The sequence below is a fragment of the Mixophyes fleayi genome, chromosome 4 (genome assembly GCF_038048845.1).
Source record: "Mixophyes fleayi isolate aMixFle1 chromosome 4, aMixFle1.hap1, whole genome shotgun sequence".
Lineage (NCBI taxonomy): Eukaryota > Metazoa > Chordata > Amphibia > Anura > Limnodynastidae > Mixophyes > Mixophyes fleayi.
In genome coordinates, this window is record NC_134405.1 from 282999829 (window position 1) to 283023568 (window position 23740).

At 37.4% G+C, this 23740-nt stretch overlaps 1 protein-coding gene across 3 annotated transcripts in view; it reads right to left on the bottom strand.

Moving 5' to 3' along the window:
* Positions 1-20107: 20107 nt before the first annotated feature.
* KCNIP1 (potassium voltage-gated channel interacting protein 1) overlaps positions 20108-23740 on the bottom strand; it is a 692067-nt gene continuing 688434 nt past the window's right edge. For all 3 annotated transcript variants that reach the window (XM_075209806.1, XM_075209807.1, XM_075209805.1), the window contains one exon: positions 20108-21557. In XM_075209806.1, coding sequence (XP_075065907.1) covers positions 21510-21557 — 48 coding nt within the window. In that variant the 3' untranslated portion in view covers positions 20108-21509. The remainder of the gene's footprint in view (positions 21558-23740) is intronic.

Below are 23740 nucleotides of genomic sequence, written 5' to 3' on the forward strand. Positions count from 1 at the left end.
GCGATCAGGGATACTACCTCCTGATTGTGTGGGCTTTCTCTCAAATTATCATTCTTTTCATTTCACTAGAATTTCCCACTAGTTTGGCACCCTCAGCATTCTCCTCTTGACACTTCCAGGGTACAAGGTATTTAAATAATCTCTTTTGCGCAATCTCTTAACTCAATTCCCTAACATTCAAACCAAATTTGATAAACATACATAGTACTTTTATGAATATCTACAGTTACAAATTTTCCACTCCACTATTAAGCGTTGTTTCTCTTCCCACCACCTCGCCACCTTTGAGACATTGTGCCTGCACCAGACATCTACACTCGGCCTGATTTATCCCATTTTCTCTGAACTTTCCTACTGAGGCTACACGTGACCACCATGAACTGCCATGGGAATGAGACTTTGGTGACTTAATAGACAATGACAACTGGAGTGAGATTTGGGAGAATGCTGCCTTTTGCTCCATTTGTGTTCAAATAAAATAAAATGTATATAAATTTCTATTTTGTAGGTATTATGTCCCTCCCCATCTCAAAAAAATGCTATCCGACTCTTCAGATAGGTGATAGCATGACATTCAGCCACATAACTTCATGTATGATGAGATTGCATGAAAATAGCCCGGCTTTGGCTTGACATTAAAAATCGAATTATTACTATTATTCAGATCGATATACCATTAGACCCTAAATTTTTCCTTCTTCCCCTTGGATTCCCCTCCACCACTCGTCACCAGAATAAATTTGCCAGACACTTTATATTGGCGGTCACCTGTCCACTCCTCCCATGCTCCAAACCATTATTAGAAGGGTTTGGCATGTTCATTGAATGTAGTTCATGACCAGTATTATTAACAACTTCTCTAAATCATTCAATAAGGTTTGAGACCCATGGTTGTCCTTTTTCAATTTTGTTCTCCCTATACTTAAGGCTGAATTTATGCCCTTCCTTTGCTATCTCTTTCCATTCTCTATTCTTCTCTTTCCCTTTTCTCTACTGGTTCTAGCTTTTATCTCTCTCTGTCCCTCTCTCTCTGTCTGTCTCTCTCTCTCTCTCTCTTAATCTCCCCCTCTCTTCTCCTTCTTATCTTGTCTTTTTAATTCTTCTTTTTTTCACTTCTCTCTCTCCCCTATACCTAAAGAATGATTTTTGGTCATTTCAATAAGTTAGTTCTGATTGTTTCCATTACTGTCATTTCTATCCCTGTGGATTTTGCTGCTACCTCAGATATTTTGTTATGTTGTAATAATACATTTTATCTGTATAATCATGACCATTTATAATTAAATATAAAAAAAATAAAAAGAATATATCATAAATGTAATATTTTCAACACTAACAAAACCCTAACCCTATCTTAACCCTAACCAAAACCCTAACTCTAGCATTAAACCTAACACTAAATTCAACCCTAAACCAAACTCTAGCATTAAACCTAACCATAACTCTAGCCAAAACCTAAGTCTAACCTAAATTTAACTCTAATGCTAACCCTAACTCTAACACTAACCCTAACATTAAACCTAATCAACCCAAACCTTAACTCTAGTATTAAACATAGCCCTAACCTTAAGCCTGACCCTAACCTTAAGCCTGAACCTTAAGCTATATGTAACACAATCACTAAACATGATGTTTATTTTAAATCTAACCCTAAATCCTAATCATAATCATAACATAATCCTAACCTTATCTTAACACTAACCCAAACCCTAACTCTAGCATTAATCCTAACCCTAAGCCTACCTCTCATCCAAAATGTAACCCTATCCTTAAGCCTGAACCTAATTCTATACCTAAAACTAACCCAAACCCTAACCCTAGCCTTAAATCTAACCTTAACCTTAGATTACCCCTAACACTAAGCCTCATTCTAACCCTAAATCTAGCCACACCCCTAATTTTACCCTTACCCTAAATGTAACCCCCAAACTCAACTTAAGCCTAACCCTAACCCTTACTATTGCTTTAAGCCTAACTCTAACTCTAACTCTAATCCTAACCCTAACTTTAACCCTAAACCAATGCAAATTCTATCCTTAAACCTAAAGCTAACTTATCCCTAAACCAAACTGTAACACTATTCCTAACCCAATCTCTAACCCTAACCCTAACTTTAAGCCTAAGTCTTATCCTAGTTCTAGTCTTAGATCTAACCCTAACCGTGTCTCCAAACTGAACACTAACTAAACCTAATTCTAACCCTAAGACTAACTCTTGCCTTAAACCTTACCCCAAACCTAACCCTAACCTAACCCTAACTCCAAATTTAACCCTAAACCTAAATGTTACCCTATCCCTAAGCCTGATGCTAATACTAAATTTAACCCTATACCTAACTCTAGTCTTAAACATAGTCCTAACATAACCTAAACACTAACTCTAACACTAAGACTAACATTAACCCTAAACCAACTCTGACCCTAACTCTAGCGTTAAATTTAACCCTAACTCTTACTTCAACCTAACTATAATGCTAGCATTACCTTAACCATTGCCTAACCTTAACCTCAACTTAACCGTAACCATAGGCCTCACATTAATCTTAAACCTAACCATACTCCTCATTCTAACCCTTTAAAACTCACACTAAATCTAGCCTTAAACCTAAGACTAACCCTAAACCTAATCTTAATCTTAGCCCTAACCCTAACTCTAATTTTAACACTAAACCTATTTGTAACCCTATCCCTAAGTCTGACATTATTTTTAAATCTAACCCTAACCATAACTCTAGTCGTAAGCCTAGACATAACCCTAACCCTAACTTTAACACTAAGCCTAACTTTAATGCTAAACCAACCATAAACCTAACTCTAGCCATAAACCTAACCCTAACTCTTACTCTAACCCTAACTCTAATGCTACCCTTAAACCTAATCTTATCCTTATTCTAACCATAACCCTAATTTTAGCTTTAAGCCTAAATTTAATCCTTACCCTGACATAAACGCTAAACCTTATCCTAACCCTTAAACCTAGCCTAACCTATGTCTAGCCGTAATCCTAACTTAAAACCTAAACCAAACTACAGCCTTACAGCTAACCCTAACAGTCATTCTACCAGTAATCCAAACCATAACTATAGCCTTAATCCTAACCCTAACTCTCATTCAAACCCTAACTCTACCTTTAAATCTAACACTGCCCTTAAAACTAACCCTAACTATAACTCTGAATTTAACTCTAACTCTAACCCTACTCCTAACTTCAACCTTAAACCTAACTGTAACCTTAAACCTATTGCTCATCCTAATTCTAACCCTTACTCTAAGTTTAAACGTAACTCTAGCCTTTAGCCTAACCCTGTGCGTATTTTGAACCCTACTATTTGACTTAAACGTAACCATAATCCTAAACCTATCGTTAACCTTCATTCTAACCCTGACTCTAACTTCAACCCTAAACCTTACACTAACTCTATCCTTTAACCTAAACCTATCCATATCCTTAGCCCTAATTCTAGCCTTAAACCTGTGACCCTAAACCTATCACTAACCCTAGCCCTAATCCTTTCTAAAACCTTAACCCTAAACATATCTTTGATAGAGTCACAGAGGTGTGATGAAATTCATAAGTTTTGGGGTATTACTGATATATGAATGTGGGGAAATTCAGAATGAGGTGGCCTTTTATATTTACCCCTTGACTGATGTGGACATTTTCATGGAGTAATATACCCACATACAGATAAGTGATTACACAGTCTTTGCTTACATGATTGATTACTGCATTTGGAAAGGACGTACTAAATGTGAGATCTGGTGTAAGAGGCATCTATTTTATCAGGCTATCTGTTTGCATAGAGGGATGCTCAGTCCTGAAGTTAGCTGTGCACAATGTGTGCCGAGGAAATCTTCATAAATTATCAGTGCCACAAAGGTTACCGTGAATGGTCCTGGCAAGTATTGTATTTCATTCTATTTCCAACTACTGGCTTGTTTTAAGAAGTTATATTTACAGTTTGGACACTTCAGCCTGCATATTTGAATTTCCAAAAATGTGGATATCATACAGTCCATCACATAATGAGCGATTTAGGTAGAGAGGGGGGTGAGCTGGCCACTCGACCCTCCAGGGACTCTTTGAATTACTAACAATGTCCAGATATGAATTGATATCAATAGATATATATATATATATATATCACAATACAACAAATTCAGTGCGCTCAGACACAATTCTGTTAGATCACCTCAACAGGTAAAAAATGTTTAAATAGTGTCCGTGTTAGATAGTCCTTCATAAGTACTGTTCCCACAAATGTTGTCAGCACTAGCAGTCACTGGTCTGCGCGTCTTCCCCTTCACTAACCCGATCTCCACGGGTTAATCAATTCCTAAAACACCAAACAGATGGGCGCTTCCATAGTGCGTTATCAAAATAACAAGATTTTATTAAAAACAGAATATACACGTACCAGATATACAGTATAGTCAAGCATTGAACCAGCAATCAATTGACTCCTGCAACAGCGGACATCATAAAATAGACCCTGGATCCACAGCCACCTCGACGCGTTTCATCTAAACAGATTTCATCAGGAGGGGCGGATCATCACTCCAGGAGACAGGATACAGGTGAGTGGTAAATGCTTACAGAGAAGCAGGAACTGGATAAGCAAGGGTTTCCACACAAACAGAGAAAGCAAGGCAGTTCATCCAAGGAAGCAAACATAAACAGGCACAGAACTATTAATGACCAGCCAATGCTTGACTATACTGTATATCTGGTACGTGTATATTCTGTTTTTAATAAAATTTTGTTATTTTGATAACGCACTATGGAAGCGCCCCCATCTGTTTAGTGTTTTATATATATATATATATATATATATATATATATATATATGTTATTTTCATATTAGACTTGATAATCACGTAATTATTGTTCTTACCATCTTGGACAACCCCATCATCATATACATTTCTGTACATATTCTATGAGTGATATCAATGTTAAATGAGTTTGTAGATAATAATGATATAGTTATATACATAATATATTTTATTGATTTTATCTTAAATAAATATTTTTTTAAAGAACATCAGGAATCTGAGTGTATTCTGCCATATCTGCTTCATATTATTTTTTATTTGATATAACCAAGGTGAATGACACTCCTTATTGTGGTATTTTATTAGGTTGAAGAATATTAAGATATTTTAGTCTTTTTTCCGGGTAAGTTTTCTGATATAGGGCATGCACCATTTTAATTGCCCTTCTTTGGACAGTCTCTTATGTGTATATATATATATATATATATATATATATACATATATATATATATATATATATATATATATATATATAGATATCCTTCTGAAGATATGGCCTCCAAAAGTGAACACTGTATTCTAGATGAGGCCATGCCAATGACCTATACAGTGGCATTATTACTTATTTCGTTCTGCTACTAATTCCTCTACCTGTGCAATCAAGCATCTGGCTTGCCTTTCTAGTTACATTTCTTACTTGCCTTTAGACCACCTAAAACTGTAACACTCAGATTCCTTTCCTCCTCAGTAGTTTCCATTATAGTGCCATTAATATTATAATTAGCCTTTTGGTTTTTGAGGCCCAAGTGCATGATTTTGCATTTTTTGCATTAAACTGTAGTTGCCACACTCTGACCTTTCCTCTAGTCTACCTAGATTATCAATCATTTGATTAACCCCTCCTGGTGTGTCTACCCTGTTGCATATCTTTGTGCAAAAAGGCATACTTTCCATTTAATATCTTTTGCAACGTCCCCAATAAAGGTATTAAAAAGCACTGGTTCAAGCACGGATCCCTGGGGTACTCCACTTATAACATATCCCTCCTGTGAATTCACTCCATTTACTACAACTCTATGATTTCTATCCTGTAGCCAAGATCTATTCAACCATCTTAGAATCCAATCCTAAATTCTAAAGTTTATTTAACAGCCTGCAATGTGGGACAGTGTCAAAAGCCTTACTAAAGTCTAGATAAGCTACATCTATGGTGCCTCCTTGATCTATTACTTTAGTTACACCAACAGAAAAGTCAATAAGATTTGTTTGACACGATCTCCCCTTAGTAAATCCATGTAAATTACAGGATTATAGAAAATGTACAATACTTTCTTTTAAGAGTTTTTCCATCAAATTCCCTACTACTGAACTAAGTCTCACTGGTCTGTAGTTGCTTGTCTCTTCCTTGCTTCCACTTCTGTGCAGTGGGACTACATTTGCTCTTTTCCAGTCCTCTGGAATTACTTCTGTAGCTAGTGACTGGCTTAATAATTCTGTTAATGATGTTGCCAGCACCCCTTGAAGCTCTTTTCGTATCCTTGGATGTATTCAATCGAGTTTTGAGAGTTCTGTTAGGACCTTCTCCTCTGTAAATGTACTTATATCTATCTAATTTTTATGAATATACTTGCAACTTAACTGTGGACCCATCCATTCTCTTTCTGTTGTGAACACTGAGCAAAACTATTTATTTAGATAGTCTGCTATTACCTTGTCTACTTCAACAAGACTCTCACTCACTTTCTTTATTTGTATTATTCCTCCTTTTGTTAATCTCCTTTCATTTATTTGCCTAAAAAAAGTGTCCCCTCTACATTCAAGAAATGGGCCATTTTCTCTTTTTGCAAACCTCACTGGCATCCTTTTCCTTGTGCTTCTCCTAACCCTTTTGATATAAAAGTCTGTTGGTTTTAATAAAGCACTTTTTAAATTTTCCCACCTCTGCTGCACTTCTTTTAAGTCCCTCCACTCTGCCAAATAGTCACTTATATATTCCATCTCTACAAAGTCAGCCTTCTTAAAATCTAGCACCTTTGTTTTTGTGTGGTATGAGTCGGTCTCTGTTTTTATACTAAACAATACTGCTTGATGGTTGCTGGATCCTAGGTTCTCACCCACATTTACATCAGACATTCTGTCACCATTTGTAAGTATTAAGTCTAATATTGAATCTTTGTGAGTGGACTCCCTCACCATTTTCTTGAGGCATGCCCAATGCAAGGATTTCAGAATGTCCCTATTTCTAGTGGAACTTGCAAAAGAACCCTCCCAGTTCATATCAGCTATTTTTTTACCTCTCCTTTTAATGCCATTGTAGTGATGTCTGGCAATAGGTTCCTGTCCAGATCCTCTTTCTGACCTGGTGGTCTATAGATCACCCCAGTATGAAGAACAACCTTATGCTCAATGTCTAAGGTGACCCAAAGGGTTTCAGTTTTTTCTTCAATACTTTGTATTAAAGTATTTATGCTTTTTTCACATACATTGCTATTCCTCCTCCGATTCTTCACAATCTGTCCTTCCTAAATAAAATAATATTCATTCTGGTGTAATGATATTCATTACACCAGAACTCTGTGATAGCCACAATATCAGATCATCCCTTGTCATTCTCACACTTAGTTCTGGGATTTGATTTCCTAAGCTCTCAGTATTAGCACACATAGCTCTAAGAGTTTTGTTTGTGCATCTCCCACTCCTAGCTATGTTCAGATCACTGCCTATATTCATTTTGTTTTTATCTGCATTGTCTTCTATTACTGTGGATATGTTTCCTGTTCTATTATCCTACAGAAACAATAGCTTTTGTTTGGGGGAGCAGATTGCTTTATTCCTATTTAGTTTACTGCCCCTCTGCTAATTTCAATAGTTACTGATTAAGCTTCCAAACTGCTCAATTAATATTCTGGCTCCCCTTGAAGATAGGTGCAGGCTGTCACTTTTGTAGAAGCCCCTATTTTGCCAGATGTCATAACTATGGTCTATTATTTCAAATCTCTCCTCATTATACAACTTCCTTAACCACACTTTGAAATTTCTGATGTTCTGTCTTCACCTTTGTGTACTGGCAATACTGTTCAAAAAGTTACAATGATTGCCACCTGCTTTAGAGCAGTCCCTACCTTTCTAAACTCAACTTTTACTGTCATGACTTAAGCATTAGCCCGGTCATTTTCCCTAGGTGGACAATGACATTCACCTCCACATCTTTTCTTGCTGTCTTCATGATTTTTAACATACACTCTTTATACATTGGAGCTGTGGCTCCAGGAATGCCCCTTACTTCTTTCTCTACTTCAGTAGTTTTTCCCAGATGTATGCCTCATATAATGGAATCCCCCAAGAGAAGTATAGTCCGTTTTGGACATTTCAGTTTCTTGTTCCTATTGCTAATAGGATTCCCCATATCATCATTGTGTGTATTACCTATATTATTTTAACATCCCAGCCCTGCAAGAGCAGCATATGAGTTTTGCAATGTTACAGCTTGTGGGATGTGTCTGTGTCTCTCTGGAAATCTCCCCCTTTTAGGGCTCAGAGTAGTCTATATAGAATGTCTCTTGGAGTTCTCTGAGGGAATGGTGGCCTCAAGGATACAGGCATTCTACATATCTCAGCATGCACTTTAGTTAAACCCTACCTAACCCTGATGTTAACTATAAACCTAATGGTAACCCTAACCTAAACCGAACTCTAGCTCCCATAACCCTAATTCTAGATTTAAGAGTAAATTTAATCCTATACCTATTGCTAAACCTAATCCTAACCTGTGACAGGATGGACCGCCTATGCCACCCTGTCTGTTGTTGCTGGGAACCAGCTGGGCTTACATTGTCACTGTTCCCTTTCGTTATTCTGAATATGCCCCTCCTGCCACAGTAGGAGGAGCCTGCTGCCACCACTGGACTCCTTCATGGCTCCCAGAACCATGTTCCTTCTGGGTAACTGTCGCTGCTAGTGTACTCTCGTGCTGGTACATTTGGGCTGGTACTCCTGACCGCTTGCTATGGAACAGGGTGCTGTGGATGGGTCCCCCCTGGCCTATTACACTGGCCAGAGCTGCTGGCCAGTGTGATAGGCCAGAGGGGACTTTAACCTTAACCCTATATAATCCTAAAACAACCCTAAACCGAAACTCTAGCATGCAACCTAATGCTAAACCTAAAACTAATTCTAGCCTTAACACTAAATATAGCCTTAATCCAAACCCTAACCCTAACTTTAGTCTTAACCATAACCCAAATTCTAACCCTAAGCCTAAATCTAGCCTTAAACCTAACCCTAACCCTTATACTAATACTAACCCTAACACTAATCCTAACACTTACCCTAACACTAACCCTAACACAAATCCTAAACCTAACTTTAACCTTAAACCTAACCCTAACCTATTCCCTAACCCTAAATCTAGCCCCCACTCTAACACAAAGCCTAACCCTAAATTTTACCTTAATCAACACAAACCCTAACTGTAGATTTAAAGCAATTCTAGCCTTAAACCTAACCCTAACACTCACTTAACCCTAACTCTAGCTATAATTCTATCTTTAACCCTAAACCTAATTGTTACCCTAATTTAAACCTAACTCTATCTCTAAACCTGTCCCTAACCCTAATTATAGACTTAAACCTTACACTAACCCTAAAGCTAATCCTAAACCAAAACTTAACCCTAAACCTTATTTTTACCTGAAACCTCACCCTATCTCTAGACTTTAACCAAAATCTAACTCTAAACCTTACTCTAGTCTTGAACCTAACTAACCCTACACCTAACACTATACCTAACTCTAACTCTAACCCTGTGCTCCAGTACAATCTTCTACACTATTCTCCAGGCCATCTTGTCAGCAGTTACATAAGGAAATAGCAAAAGCTATCACAGACTTTGGAGCTTATGTGAAAGGGGCAGAGTTTTCCACAAAAGTAAGCAAAACTTATCTCCTCCCTGAGAAACATATTTTTAATTAGAATCTTTGTCAATCAAAATGGGAACGAGGGAGAACACACATGGTGGGGAGGGTAACAGAAATGGAGAGACTATTGCACACAGAGTGGGATGAGGTGGACAATGACAAGCTGTCACAGACATACAGGACAGTTCCTATTAAAACTTAAAGTCAGGGGTTACTTTTATAGGTATTTGCAGTTAAGACATGCTCTTGCCTCGCAATTTCGGGGAGCTGCCCCGAGTTTCAATGCAGATTCTTTGAGGGTGCAACTGTCAAGGTTGGGCCAGAGGCGGCAAATTTCATTTCTGTATTCATTATTGGTGGAAGGATCTGGTATGGGGGGCTTGCCGGAGCTGAGATGCAGGTGGGAGGGTGATCTCGGGCAAATTGGTGATAAGGCGTGGGATATGGTGTTGTGTAGCCCGAAAGAGGTCACTGCATCAGTTAAATTTCGTCAGGTTCAGTTTTAATAGGGGTCAGGTGGTTTTGTGTCCTAAGTGTGGGAATGAGAAAAGGAACTTTTGGCATATGCTCTGGGAGTGTCCATTGGTTTCATGCTTTTTGGGAGAGGTGGAGGATTGTATTAAACGATTGGAGGTGGGAGTATCTGTATTGACGCCAAAACTATGTATATTTGGTTTTCGGCTTCAACAAAAACACCCGTAGGCTTATTAGATTGCTCATTAATATGTTACTTATGTTGGCAAAAGTGGTCATAGCTAGGAGGTGGATGGCACCGAACGGCCCGACTTTGAGTAGCTGGATTGACCTTGTTAATGATACAGTCGGCCATGAGAGGTTCATGTACACCAGTAGGAACCTAGTGGATAAATATGAAAGAATATGGTACAGGTGGAGAATATCCCCATATGTTACAGAAGGATTGAGGGAGGTGGAGCTTTCTTAATACAATGCTCGGGGCAGACATCCAGCCGCCTCCTTTATTATTATTATTAAGGTCAATGATTGTATTTTGTATTAATACTACTGTGTCTTGAAATTTTGGATGATGTGCATACCCTGGTTTGAAAATCTGAATATCAATGCATTTTGGGTCTACTGTGTATGACTATTTGACACTGCTTGTATCACTGTGTGGGTTGTAGTTGTTGTTTTAGCCTAATGTTTTAGGCTTTTCTGCTGTTAAAGTGTTAAAAAAAAAATTAAAAATGCAATAAAACTTTATCTGATTTAAAAAAAAAAAAAAATTAAAGACATTGGAGGTTCTGTGAAAGGGACAGAGTTACACCTAAAAGTGGGCAGTGCATATTTCTAATTAGAATTTCATTATTCTTCATTTTGTTCCCTTGTCCTGTCATTGTCCCTCCCAAGCAACTCTTGGCTCATGGAAATTACACAGGATAGAATACAGTATAACCTAATATTAAGGAATTCCACCAGGTTACATTTGTGAAAGGGGAGGCACGGTGTTCAATGGATGCTATCTCAATCAGAATCATTGGTATTAATCTAGAATTTGTCAGGTCAATGGTATACCATTTGGGGGTGCTGCATGCCAAATTGCAGAATAAATGAATAAAAAAGAAAAGCTGGAAAAGTTTAAAAATAAATGGTCTTTATAGAATTCCCACCCCCTCTTTAATGTTGCTAATTTATTCACTGCACATTGAGCTAGGAGCGGGAAGTTGATATAAAAAGTATTAGTAATTTAGATCAGTGTTTCTTAAACCTGGTCCTCAGGACCCCTAACAGCGCATGTTTTCCATATTTATTTGCTTTAGCACAGGTATGTTCATTACTGACTGACACACATTGTAACAGATCTACAGTTGGTATAATAATTTCCCTTGTCACCTGGAAAACATGCACTGTTAGGGGTCATGAGGACTGGGTTAGAGAAACACTGATTTAGATTACTGTGAATGAACTTTAAAGTTGTAACTGTCCAAAGCAGGCACCTATTGTAACAATATATATGTACTTATTAGCAGTCAGTTTTGTTAAGCTCTAATGAAAAGCTGTATGAATCAGAATGTCTGATTCTGACATCAGATGTTGGAGAGACTGGATTTATACATGCTACCAAGTGCTACAATCACATTATTCCTTTTGTGATGTCAAAAACTAGAAGATAACTGCTGTGCTCAAAATGAGTAGTCTATCCCTCTCAACTTCCCAGCAAGACCTCTGGGGGTAGGTGGGAATTAGATTATTCTTTGCTACCTGTTAAAGAATGGCAAACACTACTGTGGGGTGAGGGAGAAATCTTTATTTAATTGCAGGAGAAGCCTGTTAATTGTTAACAGAGTTTAAGCTCACAAAACGTGTGTATCTATTAATATCACACCTCCTAATTTAGTATGTGTTTCTACTGAAAGAAAGCCTCCTATTTCTATGTGTCCACTTCTAATATCCTATCAATGTCAGAAAGACTAATTGCCAAACCACATCTATGTTCACCATCTAAATAATTGATCTTTGTGGAAAAAAAGAAGAGGCTAAAAATACTATCAATAATCTTAATTTCTACGAGCGCAAAGAACCCTTACTACAGTGTACAATTTCAGGGACAGAACGGAGGGGAACTGGACGTATACACATTGTCAATGTACAGTAAAGGCGGGCCAAGCTCGAGCACACACAGCAGCGTCTGGTTCAAGGTTTGGGCACACATTATGTTTGTTTTGCCTTTATTGATAAATGAGGCCCAATATGTTACTTATGTATTGCCCAATTTGATTGATCCTAAACAGTGCTATTGTGTATCTTAACAAAATGTCTTAACATCACATGTACCATTAAGAAAAAAATATACACGTGTGAAAGATCACTTTACTGGCGAGTAACAATGTGTTACACTCTATCAGTACAGTAGTTTGCAAACTTTGAACTTACTTGCTTGGAGCTTATAAAAGTCAGAACTTCTGTAAAGCAGCAGAGTTTTCCCTGAAAATAGACAAGGCTAATCATATGCCCAAGATATTTTTAATTAGAATCTCCTTATCCTTCATTTTGTCCCCTTGTGCAATCATTGCCCCTTCCACTGTTTAAGATCTCACTCCTGTAGCCCACAGAAATCACATATAGTGCAAAGAGGATAGTATACAGGGTATACAATACACTGTTACATAATAATTATATATTGCAACAGTTAGATGATTTAGTGATCTTAGAGAGACTCCATGAAGCATAATATATGCCTAACAGATATTTTGTTCCAATATAGATCTAGTAATAACAATCTGTTATTTCTCGTATTATAAATATCTGTAATCTAGCCTGTTTTTCCCTCTCTCTGTCACTATAATGAAAGCAAGTCTCTCAAAGACAAAGCAGTACAGTGGCCACCCAGTGGTTGCACTGTGAATTGCTTGCATGACGCAAGAATGTATCGGCTCTGTGTTATGACAAATTAGAGTCTGGTAAAATTTTTGTCAAGGTGAATGAGGACACATCTGTATGAGCATTTTTGAAAAAAGTTAATTATTTTGAAAGTAAAACACTAATCCTAAACCTAGCTCTAAAGCTAAAACTAATCCTAGCTCTAAACCTAACTGTAATCAAAATTTAACTCACCAAACAGTAACTATAACTCTAACCCTGAAACTAGCTATAGTCCAAACAGTAACTCTAAACCTAACCATAAACCTAACCCTAAACCTAATCCTAATGCTAAATCTATCTCTAACCCTAAATAACCCTAACTATAAAACTAATAATAACTCTAATCCTAACCCCAGTCCCAACTTGATCCCTAAGCCTTACTTTAAATTTAACCATAACCCTAATCCAAACACTAACACTCACCCAACACTAACCCTAATCATAATTCTAGCCCTAAACCTAACTCTAATCCTAAACCTGATGCTAAAACCTAATCCTAATTATAACTCTTACCATAACCTTAACTTTAACCAAAGTCCTAACCCTAACCCTCACTCTAACCCTGAGTCTAGTTAGAACCATAACCCTAACTCAAACCCTAGACCTTTCCCTAATATGCATATTTTTAAGAAAATGCATTATTTTTAAAGTGTTATTATTATTATCCTTTATTTATTAGGCACCACAAGATTTCTTTAGCACTGTACACAATACAAAAAGTAGACTATACAGTGTGAAATAGTAGGTGATGTTAGGGGATTAAAAATAATTCAGTAGAGGAAGGGGAGCCCGTGTAAGGCAAGGCAGAGAGGGGAGGCAGAAGAGAAGTTGCAAAGTAGAACTCCAATCCTAACCTTAACCCTAACCCTAAAGCTAAATCCAACCCTAACCCTAATCCACACTCAAACCATATCATTAACTATACCCCTAACACTAGCCCTAAACCTTACCTTAAACCTAAACCTTATTCTAACTTATTCTAGGGTTAGTTAGGGTGAGAGTTAGGGTTAGGGTTAAGGTTAGAGTTAGAGCTAGGATTGGCATTAGGACTAGGATTAGGAATAGCATTAGGATTAGGGTTGTACTTTGAAATAATACACTTTCTCAAAAACAGCACATGCATTTTGTTTTTTTTCTAGGAAGCAATTAGATAGATTAGCAATTTTTTTTGTAGACATACACTATACTGAACTACATATTTGAAGCCCATGTTAAAGTTAATATTACTGTTTGAATTATGGTTAGGTTAGTGATAAAGTTAGGTTTTGGTTTTGAGTCAGGGTTAAGGTTAGAGCTAGGGATAGAGTTAGATTTAGGATTATGGTTAGAGTTCAGTTTAGGGTTAAGATTCTATTTATTGTTAGGGTTAGAGTTAGGGTAGAGTTAGAATTAGGTTTAGGTTTAGGTTTAGGCTTACGGCTAGGGTCAGTTCTACTGTGAAAATTAAGCACTTTCTCAAAAATGCACATATTAGGGCAAGGTTATTTTTTTAAAGTTAATATTAGATATAGATTGAGGATTACGGTTCTACTTAGGGTTAGTGTTCTACTTAGGGTAAGAGTTCGAGATAGGGTGAAAGTTAGAGTTAAGGTTAGGTGTTTTTTTAGGTTTAGCTTTACAGTTACTGTTAAATTTAGGGTGAGTTAAGGTTAGAGTTAGTGTTAGGGTTATGGTTAGGTCTAGGGTTATAGTTAGGGTTACAATAAGGGTGAGGGTTATAGTTAGTGCTAGGTGAGTGTTAAAGTTTGAATTAGTGCTAGGGCTGTATTTTGAGTTAGGTTTAGGGTTTAGAGATAAACTTAGAGTTAGGATTAGGCTTGCAGTTAGGTTTATGATTAGTGTTAGGGTTACTTTAGGTTTGTTTTTTGAATAAAATGTACAATAATAAACTTTTATCAATAAAAACATAAAAATTTGGATATTTCACCAGAAAGCAATGCGGTGGATTAACCATTTAGCATAATCCTAGTGAATTGTGTGTAGACCTACACTTATTAGGGTTGGGTTTAGAGCTATGATTAGAGTAAGGGTTAGTGTTAGGGTTAGGGTTAACGTTAATGTTAGGGTTAGAGTTTGGTTTACGGTTAGAGTTATGTTTAGGGTTAGGATCACAGTTACAAAAAGGGTTAGCGTTATGGTTAGCATTAGTATTAGGGTCCTACTTAAAGCACTTTCTCAAAAATTCCATTACATTTTTATTTTTCTCTAGGAAGCAAAGAGGAGGAATTACAATTTTTCATGATCCCAAAGTCCTGTATCTAGACCTACACAATACTAAACTTTAAAGTTGGGGTTAGAGTGAGGCTTAGGGTCAGGTTTATAGTTAGTGTTAGAGGTGGGGATATGTTTAAGTTTAGGGTTATTGTTAGATTTAGAGTTAGATTAGATTCTTAGGTTAGATTCTAAATAGGGTTAGGTTAAGAGTTAGGGTTAGGTTTAAAGTTAGGTTAGGGTTATGATTAGAGTTAGAGTTAGGATTAAGGTTAGGGTTAGGAATAGTGTTAGGGTTAGGTATAGCGTTAGGTGTATGCTTATAGTTAGAGTTAGGTTCAAGGTTAGGTTTAAAGTTATACTTTTAAAATACTGCATTTTCTCAAAATTTTTCTCCTGGAAACCATGAGGTGGATACACCTACATTTTGCTTGGCGCTATTGTACTGCATATAGACCTACACTAAGTTTTACATTTGCTACATAGTATATTAGGGTTAGAATTAATGATATGGTTCTACTGTGAAAATAATGCATTTATTCAAAAATATACATATTAGGTTTAGATGACAAATAGGTTTTGGGTTAGGGAAAAAGTTAGTGTTATGGGTAGAGGTAGTTTTTCTACTTAAGAATAGGGTTAGAGGTATTGTTTAGGTTAAAATTAGATTTCAGGTTAAGGTTCCACTAAGGATTAGGGTTAGAGTTAGTTTTTTGGTTAGTTTATAGTTAAGGGCTAGAGTTGGGTTATAGCTAGTGTTTTTGTTAGGTGAGTGTTATAGTTTGGATTACTGTTAGGATTAAATTTACATACATTTTTATTTTTCTCCAATAAGCAATGAAGTGGATTAACAATTTTCCATAATCCTAATGAATTGTATGTAGATATACACTATACTAACTTTTAAAGATGCTATCTGATCTACTAGGGTTACAATTAGCTATATGAATTAGGCTGTAATGCACTGTTCCAAAAATGCACATCTATTAGGTTTAGGTTTAATGTTAGGATTACAGTTGAGTTAGCGGTAGAGTTTGGGTTAGAATAAGAGTTAGGGTTAGTGTGAGGGTAAGAGTTATGGTTAGTGTTATGGCTAGGGTTACAGTTAAAGCTAGGGTTAAAGTTATGGCTATGGTTAGAATTACTGTTCGGGTTAGAATTAAGGTTAGGTTTTGTTTTATGGTTAGGGTTTGATTTAGAATTATTGTAGGGTTCTACTTTTAAAATTATGCATTTTTCCAAAAATGCACATATTAGCTGATGGTTAGAGTTAGGGTTAGATTTAGTGGTAGGTTTGGGATTAAGGGTAAAATGCGATGCTCGGGTTTGGGATAGAGCTAGAGTTAGGGTTAAAGTTAGGGCTAGGGTTAGAGGTAGGCTTAGTGTTAGGACCAGGTTCAGAGCTAAGCTTAGAGTTAGGGTTTCTTTTAGGGTTGGAATTAGAGCTAGAGTTATGAGTTAGAGTTAAGGTTTGGTGATGGTGTAAATATCGACATATTCATTCTGTTGACATTTTCAAAATGGTGATATTGTGACTGGTGACAGTAGTAAAGTGAACAGTCACAATGTTGACATTACTACTGTGAACAGTCACAATGTCACCATTTAAACATGTTGACAGAATGAATATGTCAACATTTACACTGTTACCATTTTAGTGTCAACAGTATAACTGTCTACATAGTCATCAATGTAATATCGTCTTCAACCCAGAATTAAGGTTAGGGTTATGGTTAGGGTTAGAGTTACAGTTAGGGTTATGGCTGGGATTAAGGTTAAAGTCAGAGTTAGTGTGATGGTTAGCGTTAGAGTGAGTATTATTGTTAGGCTTAGGGTATGGGCTAGAGTTAGGTTCAGGACTAAAGTTAAAGCTTGAGCTACAGTTAGAGTTAAAGTTAGGACTAAACTTAAAGTTTGAGGGTTAAAATTATGGTTAGAGTTAGAGTGAGGGTTAGATATTTGGTTTGAGTTAGGGTTTAGGTTAGAATGAGGTTTAGGGTTATGGTTAGAGTTAAGTGAGTGTAACAATTTGGGTTAGGGTTAGGTTTAAGGTAAGGGTTATTATTATTAATATTATTAATAAATTTTATTTATAGGGCGCCACTAGGTATCCGTAGCGCCGTACAGAGACAGACAGAAACACGATACAGGGTAAGACAGCACGGTACAGTTAACAAAAAGCACAGTAACTCAGAAGCTCAATGAACAGCTAGATGAGAGGTGAGAGCCCCCAGCGGGGTAGAGAGAGGGATAGAAGGGCAGGAGGACCTCACGGAAGAGACGAGGAGCTGGAGAGCAGAGTTAAGGTGGTAGAGAACAGAAGGAGAGGAGGCCCTGCTCGAAGGAGCGTACAATCTAAGGGGAGGGTAGGACGGACGGAGACACAATGGTAGAAGAGAATGGGGAGAACGGAGGCAGAGATGGAGAGGGGGGAGAGGTGAATGAAGAGGAGGGAGGTAAGAGGGGGACAGGAGTGGGAAGGGGGTAGGGGGAGACTGAGAGGAGGTCAAAAGGTGGGGGACTGGAGGGCTTTAAGGAAGAGGTGGGTTTTTAAGGCCCGTTTGAAGCTGGACAAGTTGGGGGAAGTTCTGATGGAGCGGGGGAGCTGGTTCCAGTGGAGGGGGGCAGCGCGGGAGAAGTCTTGGATGCGAGCATGGGAGGAGGAAACCAGGGGGGAAGAGAGGCGGCGGTCGTTAGCCGAACGCAGAGGGCTGGATGGAGCGTGAATGGAGATAAGGTTGGAGATGTAGGGAGCAGTGGAGTTGAAGAGGGCCTTGAAAGTAAGAGTGAGGAGCTTGAACACGATTCTGTAGGGGATGGGGAGCCAGTGGAGGGATTGGTAGAGGGGGGTTAGGTTAGGGTTCTGGTTCTACTTTATCAATAATGCACTCCCTTGAAAACTGCACATACAATCTTGCTTTTCATCATGAAGCAACAAAGTGGAATTACTATTTTGCATAATCGCAGTGTATTGTTTGTAGACCTACACTATACTAAATTTTAAAGTTGCTGCATCTTTCTGAACAGGAGGTACAAAGCAAAGTGTGGGTTTGAATAAACTTAAGGATTAAAGCTGGGTTGGAGTTAGGGTTATTGGACAGGGTTAAGGATGAAAGTTAGGGTTGGAGTTAGGGTTATTGGACAGGGTTAAGAATTAAAGTTAGGGTTGGAGTTAGGGTTAGAGTTAAGGTTAATGTTAGGGTTATGGAAAGGGTTAAGTGAGGCTGAGTGTTTGGGTTAAAGTTCGGGTTTGGGTTAAGGATGACGCTCAGATAAGGACTCTACTTTGCAAATAATAAACAATCCCAAAAACTGCACAAACATTTATTTTTCACAAGGATGCAACGTGGTGGAACGGCAATTGTGCATGATATCAAACTTGTATGTAAATTTATCTATAAAGTTGCTACCTCTTTCTCAACTGAAAGTACAGGGCAAGAAAGTTTGGTTTAGGGTTAAAGTGAGGGTTAGGGGCAGAGTAAGAGTTAGGGTTAGTGTTAAGATTAGTGTTAGGGTTAGGATTAGGGCTCTCTTGTAGTTGTAGTTTGGTTTAGGATTAGAGTTGGGTTTGGGGTGAGGCTAAGAGTTGGGTTTAGGGTTAGAGTTGGGTTATGATTAGGGTTAGGGATAAGATAAGAGTTAGGATTACATTTAGGGTTAGAGTTAAGGTTAGGGTCATTTTTCTACTGTTACAGTTCTGCACTTTCTCCAAATCTGCACCTATATTTTGATTTTTCTACTGGAAGCAATGGGGTGGAAATTTAGCATTATCCTAGTGTATTGTGTGTAGGCCTACACTATACTAAGTTTTAAAAATGATGCCTCTTTCTGAACTAGAGATACAGGGAAAAATGTGGGTTAGAGTTAAGTAAGGGTTATCGTTTGGGTTAGGGTTTTTCATTAGTTGAGGGTTAGATTTCGGGATAAATTTAGGGTTAGTGTTAGGTTTAGAGTTACATTTAGAGTTAGGGTACAGGTTATGGATTGGTGTAGGACAAGAATAAAGGTTAGAGTTTCCTAAAGCTTGAATCGGATGCTGCTGAGTCTGCTCAACTTTGGCACACCCTTACTGTACATTGTCTACGAGCATGTGTCTCCTCCTTCCTCTGTTCCACCCATGAAATCATAGGCTGTCCAAAGTGTCCTTTGCTTTCAAAGATTAATTGGCTGTACTTGTGATGACTGGCATATAGTCTAGTACTGGGCATGAGCAGTGCAATTTAATGCAGAATATCACGCTTGCATTTACATTCCTTAATGAATCAGGGCTAGTGTGTTTATGAGCCATCTGACTGCTACTACTGAACTAAACCTAGAAAATAAAGACTTTTATTCAAGAACTCCTTGTACAACATCTGAATTCAGCCATGTGAAAGTAATGAATGGATATAAATCTAAAAAGACAAATGTTTACCTTAAAGGCAATTATGCCTATTGTGTCAAACTATAGTGAACTTTCTCTAGTACCAGGAAAATTTTCAGAGGAAGCCCCTTTAAAGCAAAGTTACTTGGGTACATCTCTTTTTGTCCTGAAAACAATGTATAAACAAAACCTATATTGCACATGTTTTGCATTTTCATTGTATCCGTTCTTGTATTAAAAATAGGTAAATCTGCTTTAGGAGCCATAGAACAGCATTAAGCAGTGTATATTTTATTTATGATGTACAGTCAAGTACGAAACACACACACACACACACACACACACACACACACACACACACACAACCACACCCCTACATATTACACACATATTTAAATGCAAAAATATAAAACCTTTACCCCTTTTTTAATCAGTGATATACACCACAAAGTCAGACACAATGATACTTATCTAATATATTTAAATAAAATGTTGACACACTGTAGAAATAAATTTGAAGTACATATAAAAAGAATATTGGGTTTAGTTTGTTAATGCCCTACGCAGACTACTATATGCAAACAAAAACTTTACTCAAGTTCTGGCACTTAAATACACAATAGTTGAAGGATCTACTAATACACAAAATGAATCATTTATTAAAACTTATATTAGAACATAATTTGAATTTGAACAGTAAAATAAATAAATACATATATTTTTTCAACAAGGTGATAAATAAACAAGCTGAAGTAGGTCATATGTTCACATTTTATTTTTAATGCTAGTTATAATGTATTTGGAATTTAGTTTCCTTTTGCGCTGTATTCAAAAATAAAAATATCAATCCATCATACACAAAATGAAAAAATAAAGCATGATACATTATTTTTACAATTTTCTTAGATGGTATGGAAATAATTTTGCTATATAGTTAAATTGCTAAACTATAATTTGGTATGATGAGTTTCTAAAACAAATATAAAATTGTATGGTAAGCATTCAGCTTCCAATCACAGTAAATAGCTAAGCAAGCTAACAGTATATAGTCTTATGCTTTGTAATCATACTAAACCTAGGTACACACTACAGGTTTTTCACCCAATTATCGTGCCAATCACACGATAAACGACTGTTTGGGATTGTGTTAGTGTGCATGCTTCCACGACCATGTTTTATTCTTCCAAAGCACATTGTATCATTTCATTTGATTTTATAACCAGACTAAAAATCTCTATAAACGATGGAACGATGTCAGGCAAATCCTAAAGTGTGTATGCACTCACGACCAGCAGTGTAGGCAGATCTACATAGAGTTTACAGAGTCACGATCTTTTCAGCAGATGGTTATGGCAGATCAAGAGCACAGATCAGAAGATAAATCGTGGTAAATTATGGAAGTGTGTATACATGAATCGGCATGCTTTTTGGGACTTTCAGTCATTATTAAAATCATTAAAGACATTGCTTCGGGAGAAATTTTGTGTAGTGTGTACCTACTTAACAGTATGAAGTTAAAAAGCAGAAGCATTTATAACAAGCAATATTTTGTCTGCTAACAATTCAGGTGAAAGTAAAAAAAATGTTTGTTTTTATGTATATGTATTTAAATTCAGCATGCATCCAAAAGGATATTAAATCCAATGAATGTGTAATATTAGGGAAAGAAAGTTGGCTTTTTTCCACCTTCAATTGGAGTTTGTTGCTTGATGTCATAGACTTGTACAAAATTCTTCTCTTTATATTTGTAAAATTTCTCACATTTCAAAAGAATAAAATCTTTGTGGTTTATTGTATAGTTTTATAAGGTGACCAGTGTTTCACAGCGTCATTCTCCATTAACATCATTGTTCTTCTGTGATGTTACATAACATTTTCAAAAAGCTGTAACGACCTCATAATATTGTCATCCTAAAATAAAGAAAAAACAGCATTGTTAATATGCAGGAAATTGAACGTTTCCCTCTGTATAAGCAAGCATGGTATTGTCTAATTATACAGTTATTTAGATAAATTGATTGGTTTACTATCCTGTATTCTACTTACAAATTATGATGCCCAATTAAAATGATTATTTAAGGTAAAATAACTGGCTGGAATAACTGATGGCGGTTGAAATAAGATTCATGACTCAAACTGTCAGTTAAAAACTCAGAAACATACTCTTATTTCTATTTTATTGGCAATATCTGTAACTATGAAACTAAATTATGGATTACAATGATTGTTTAGAGCATCACAGATAATGCCAAGAAAGATGATTAATTAATAAGCTTTATACATCTCAACATCTGCAAAGTAATTCACTTCACTTGATATTTAGGAGCTGATCCCACAACACAGACTCTAAAGTTGTTTGTTTTATACAAAGAGGGCCTCATTCATCAAGCAACGCATAACGAGTGTAATGTGCTTTCTTTAAAAAAAACATGTACATCGAAGATAGGCACGTCTGTTTTCAGCAAGGAGCGGATCTGAACATACGTCTGATGAATATGGATGGGTCTAGGTCCGCTCTGCTATAACAGACAATACACCATAGGATATGTCCAATGCATATGTGGAATATCAAGTCACAAAATAGCAGAAAAAAGAAAACTATTCAATTGTCACCTGTTAATAAAATAGTCATTTATAACAAAACATTAAAAAATAAAAAAAGTGTTTTTTATTTTCTCCATAAAATACATTTATGTATATGACTATGTATATCAAATACGTTTTTCCAGTTGCTCCCAGTGGTTCAAGTAGGCCAGTATACAGCAATATACCATCCTTCAAACCAGCCCAGATGTTAAATTGTTCTAGTCTGCCCCCTGCGTCTTCCCTGCTTCTTTTTGGGAAATTTAATTTTTTACGAGCAGCAGCAGCTGTAGGTCTTAAACCTTGGATCAAGCACAGTGGCCAAAATGTACTGATCCGAGTTCAAGATCTTAATAACTCGAGGATCATTGTGAAGCGAATGAAGTACTTGATCGACAAGGCCAACATACTTTGCTGAATTGCTTGCCTTCAGCTCCTCCTTCATTTTCTCAAGCTGCTTTTCCAATAGTCTAATTAGACTAGCAGAGTCTGCACTCACCTCACACGTCACAACTTCAAATGGTTTCAGCACCTTGCACAGCACTGAAAGGATTCCCCACTGTGCAAGAGTGAAATACATCCCCCCTCCTTTCCCAATGTCATGGCTTGTGCAATATGCTTGGATGGCTTTGCGCTGTTCCTCCATCCTCTGAAGCATGTACAGGGTGGAATTCCACCTGGTTACCACCTCTTGCTTAAGTTGGTGGCAGGGCAAGTTAAACTGCTCTTGGAGCTGCTGTAATCTCCTACATGCTGTGGCTGAATGCCTGAAATGGCCTGAAATTTTACGGGCCACCGAGAGCATCTCCTGCACCTCACGGTTATTTCGTAGGAAGCTCTGCATCACCAAGTCGATGGTGTGAGCAAAATAGGGAATGTGTTGGAAATCACCCAGCTGTAATGCTCGCACTATATTGTTGGCGTTATCAGAAATGACATACCCTGGGGAGAGTCCAAGTGGTATAAGCCATGCATCAATCACATCTCTCAGTTTGCGTAACAAATTGTCAGCTGTATGCCTGTTAGTGAAGCCGGTGATACAAAGAGTGGCCTGCCTGTGACAAATGTTACGTAGTGGTGTACATGCTGCTGCTGTTCCTGCTGGTGAAGGTGAATGACCAACCCAGTGGGCTGTCACAGTCATATAGTCTTTGGTTTGGCCACTTTCACTTGTCCACATATCTGTGGTTAAGTGGACAGTGGGCAGAATGGCATTTTTCAGCGCAATCTCTACATTTTTACACACTTTTTGGTATAGTTGTGGAATTGCTTTACGGGAGAAATGGTGGAATTCTGTAACGCGGACACAAAACCTCAATTAACTGTGAAAAACCAGCTGCGTTTATTGTGGAGATTGGACGCAGATCTAACACTAACATTGCAGACATGGCGTCTGTGATTCGCTTGGCGACTGGGTGACTGCTGTCATATTTGCTTCCCCTCGCAAATGGTTGTTTCACAGTTAATTGCTGAAATGTTGGACTGCTCATTTTCTTGACCTGCCTCTGGGA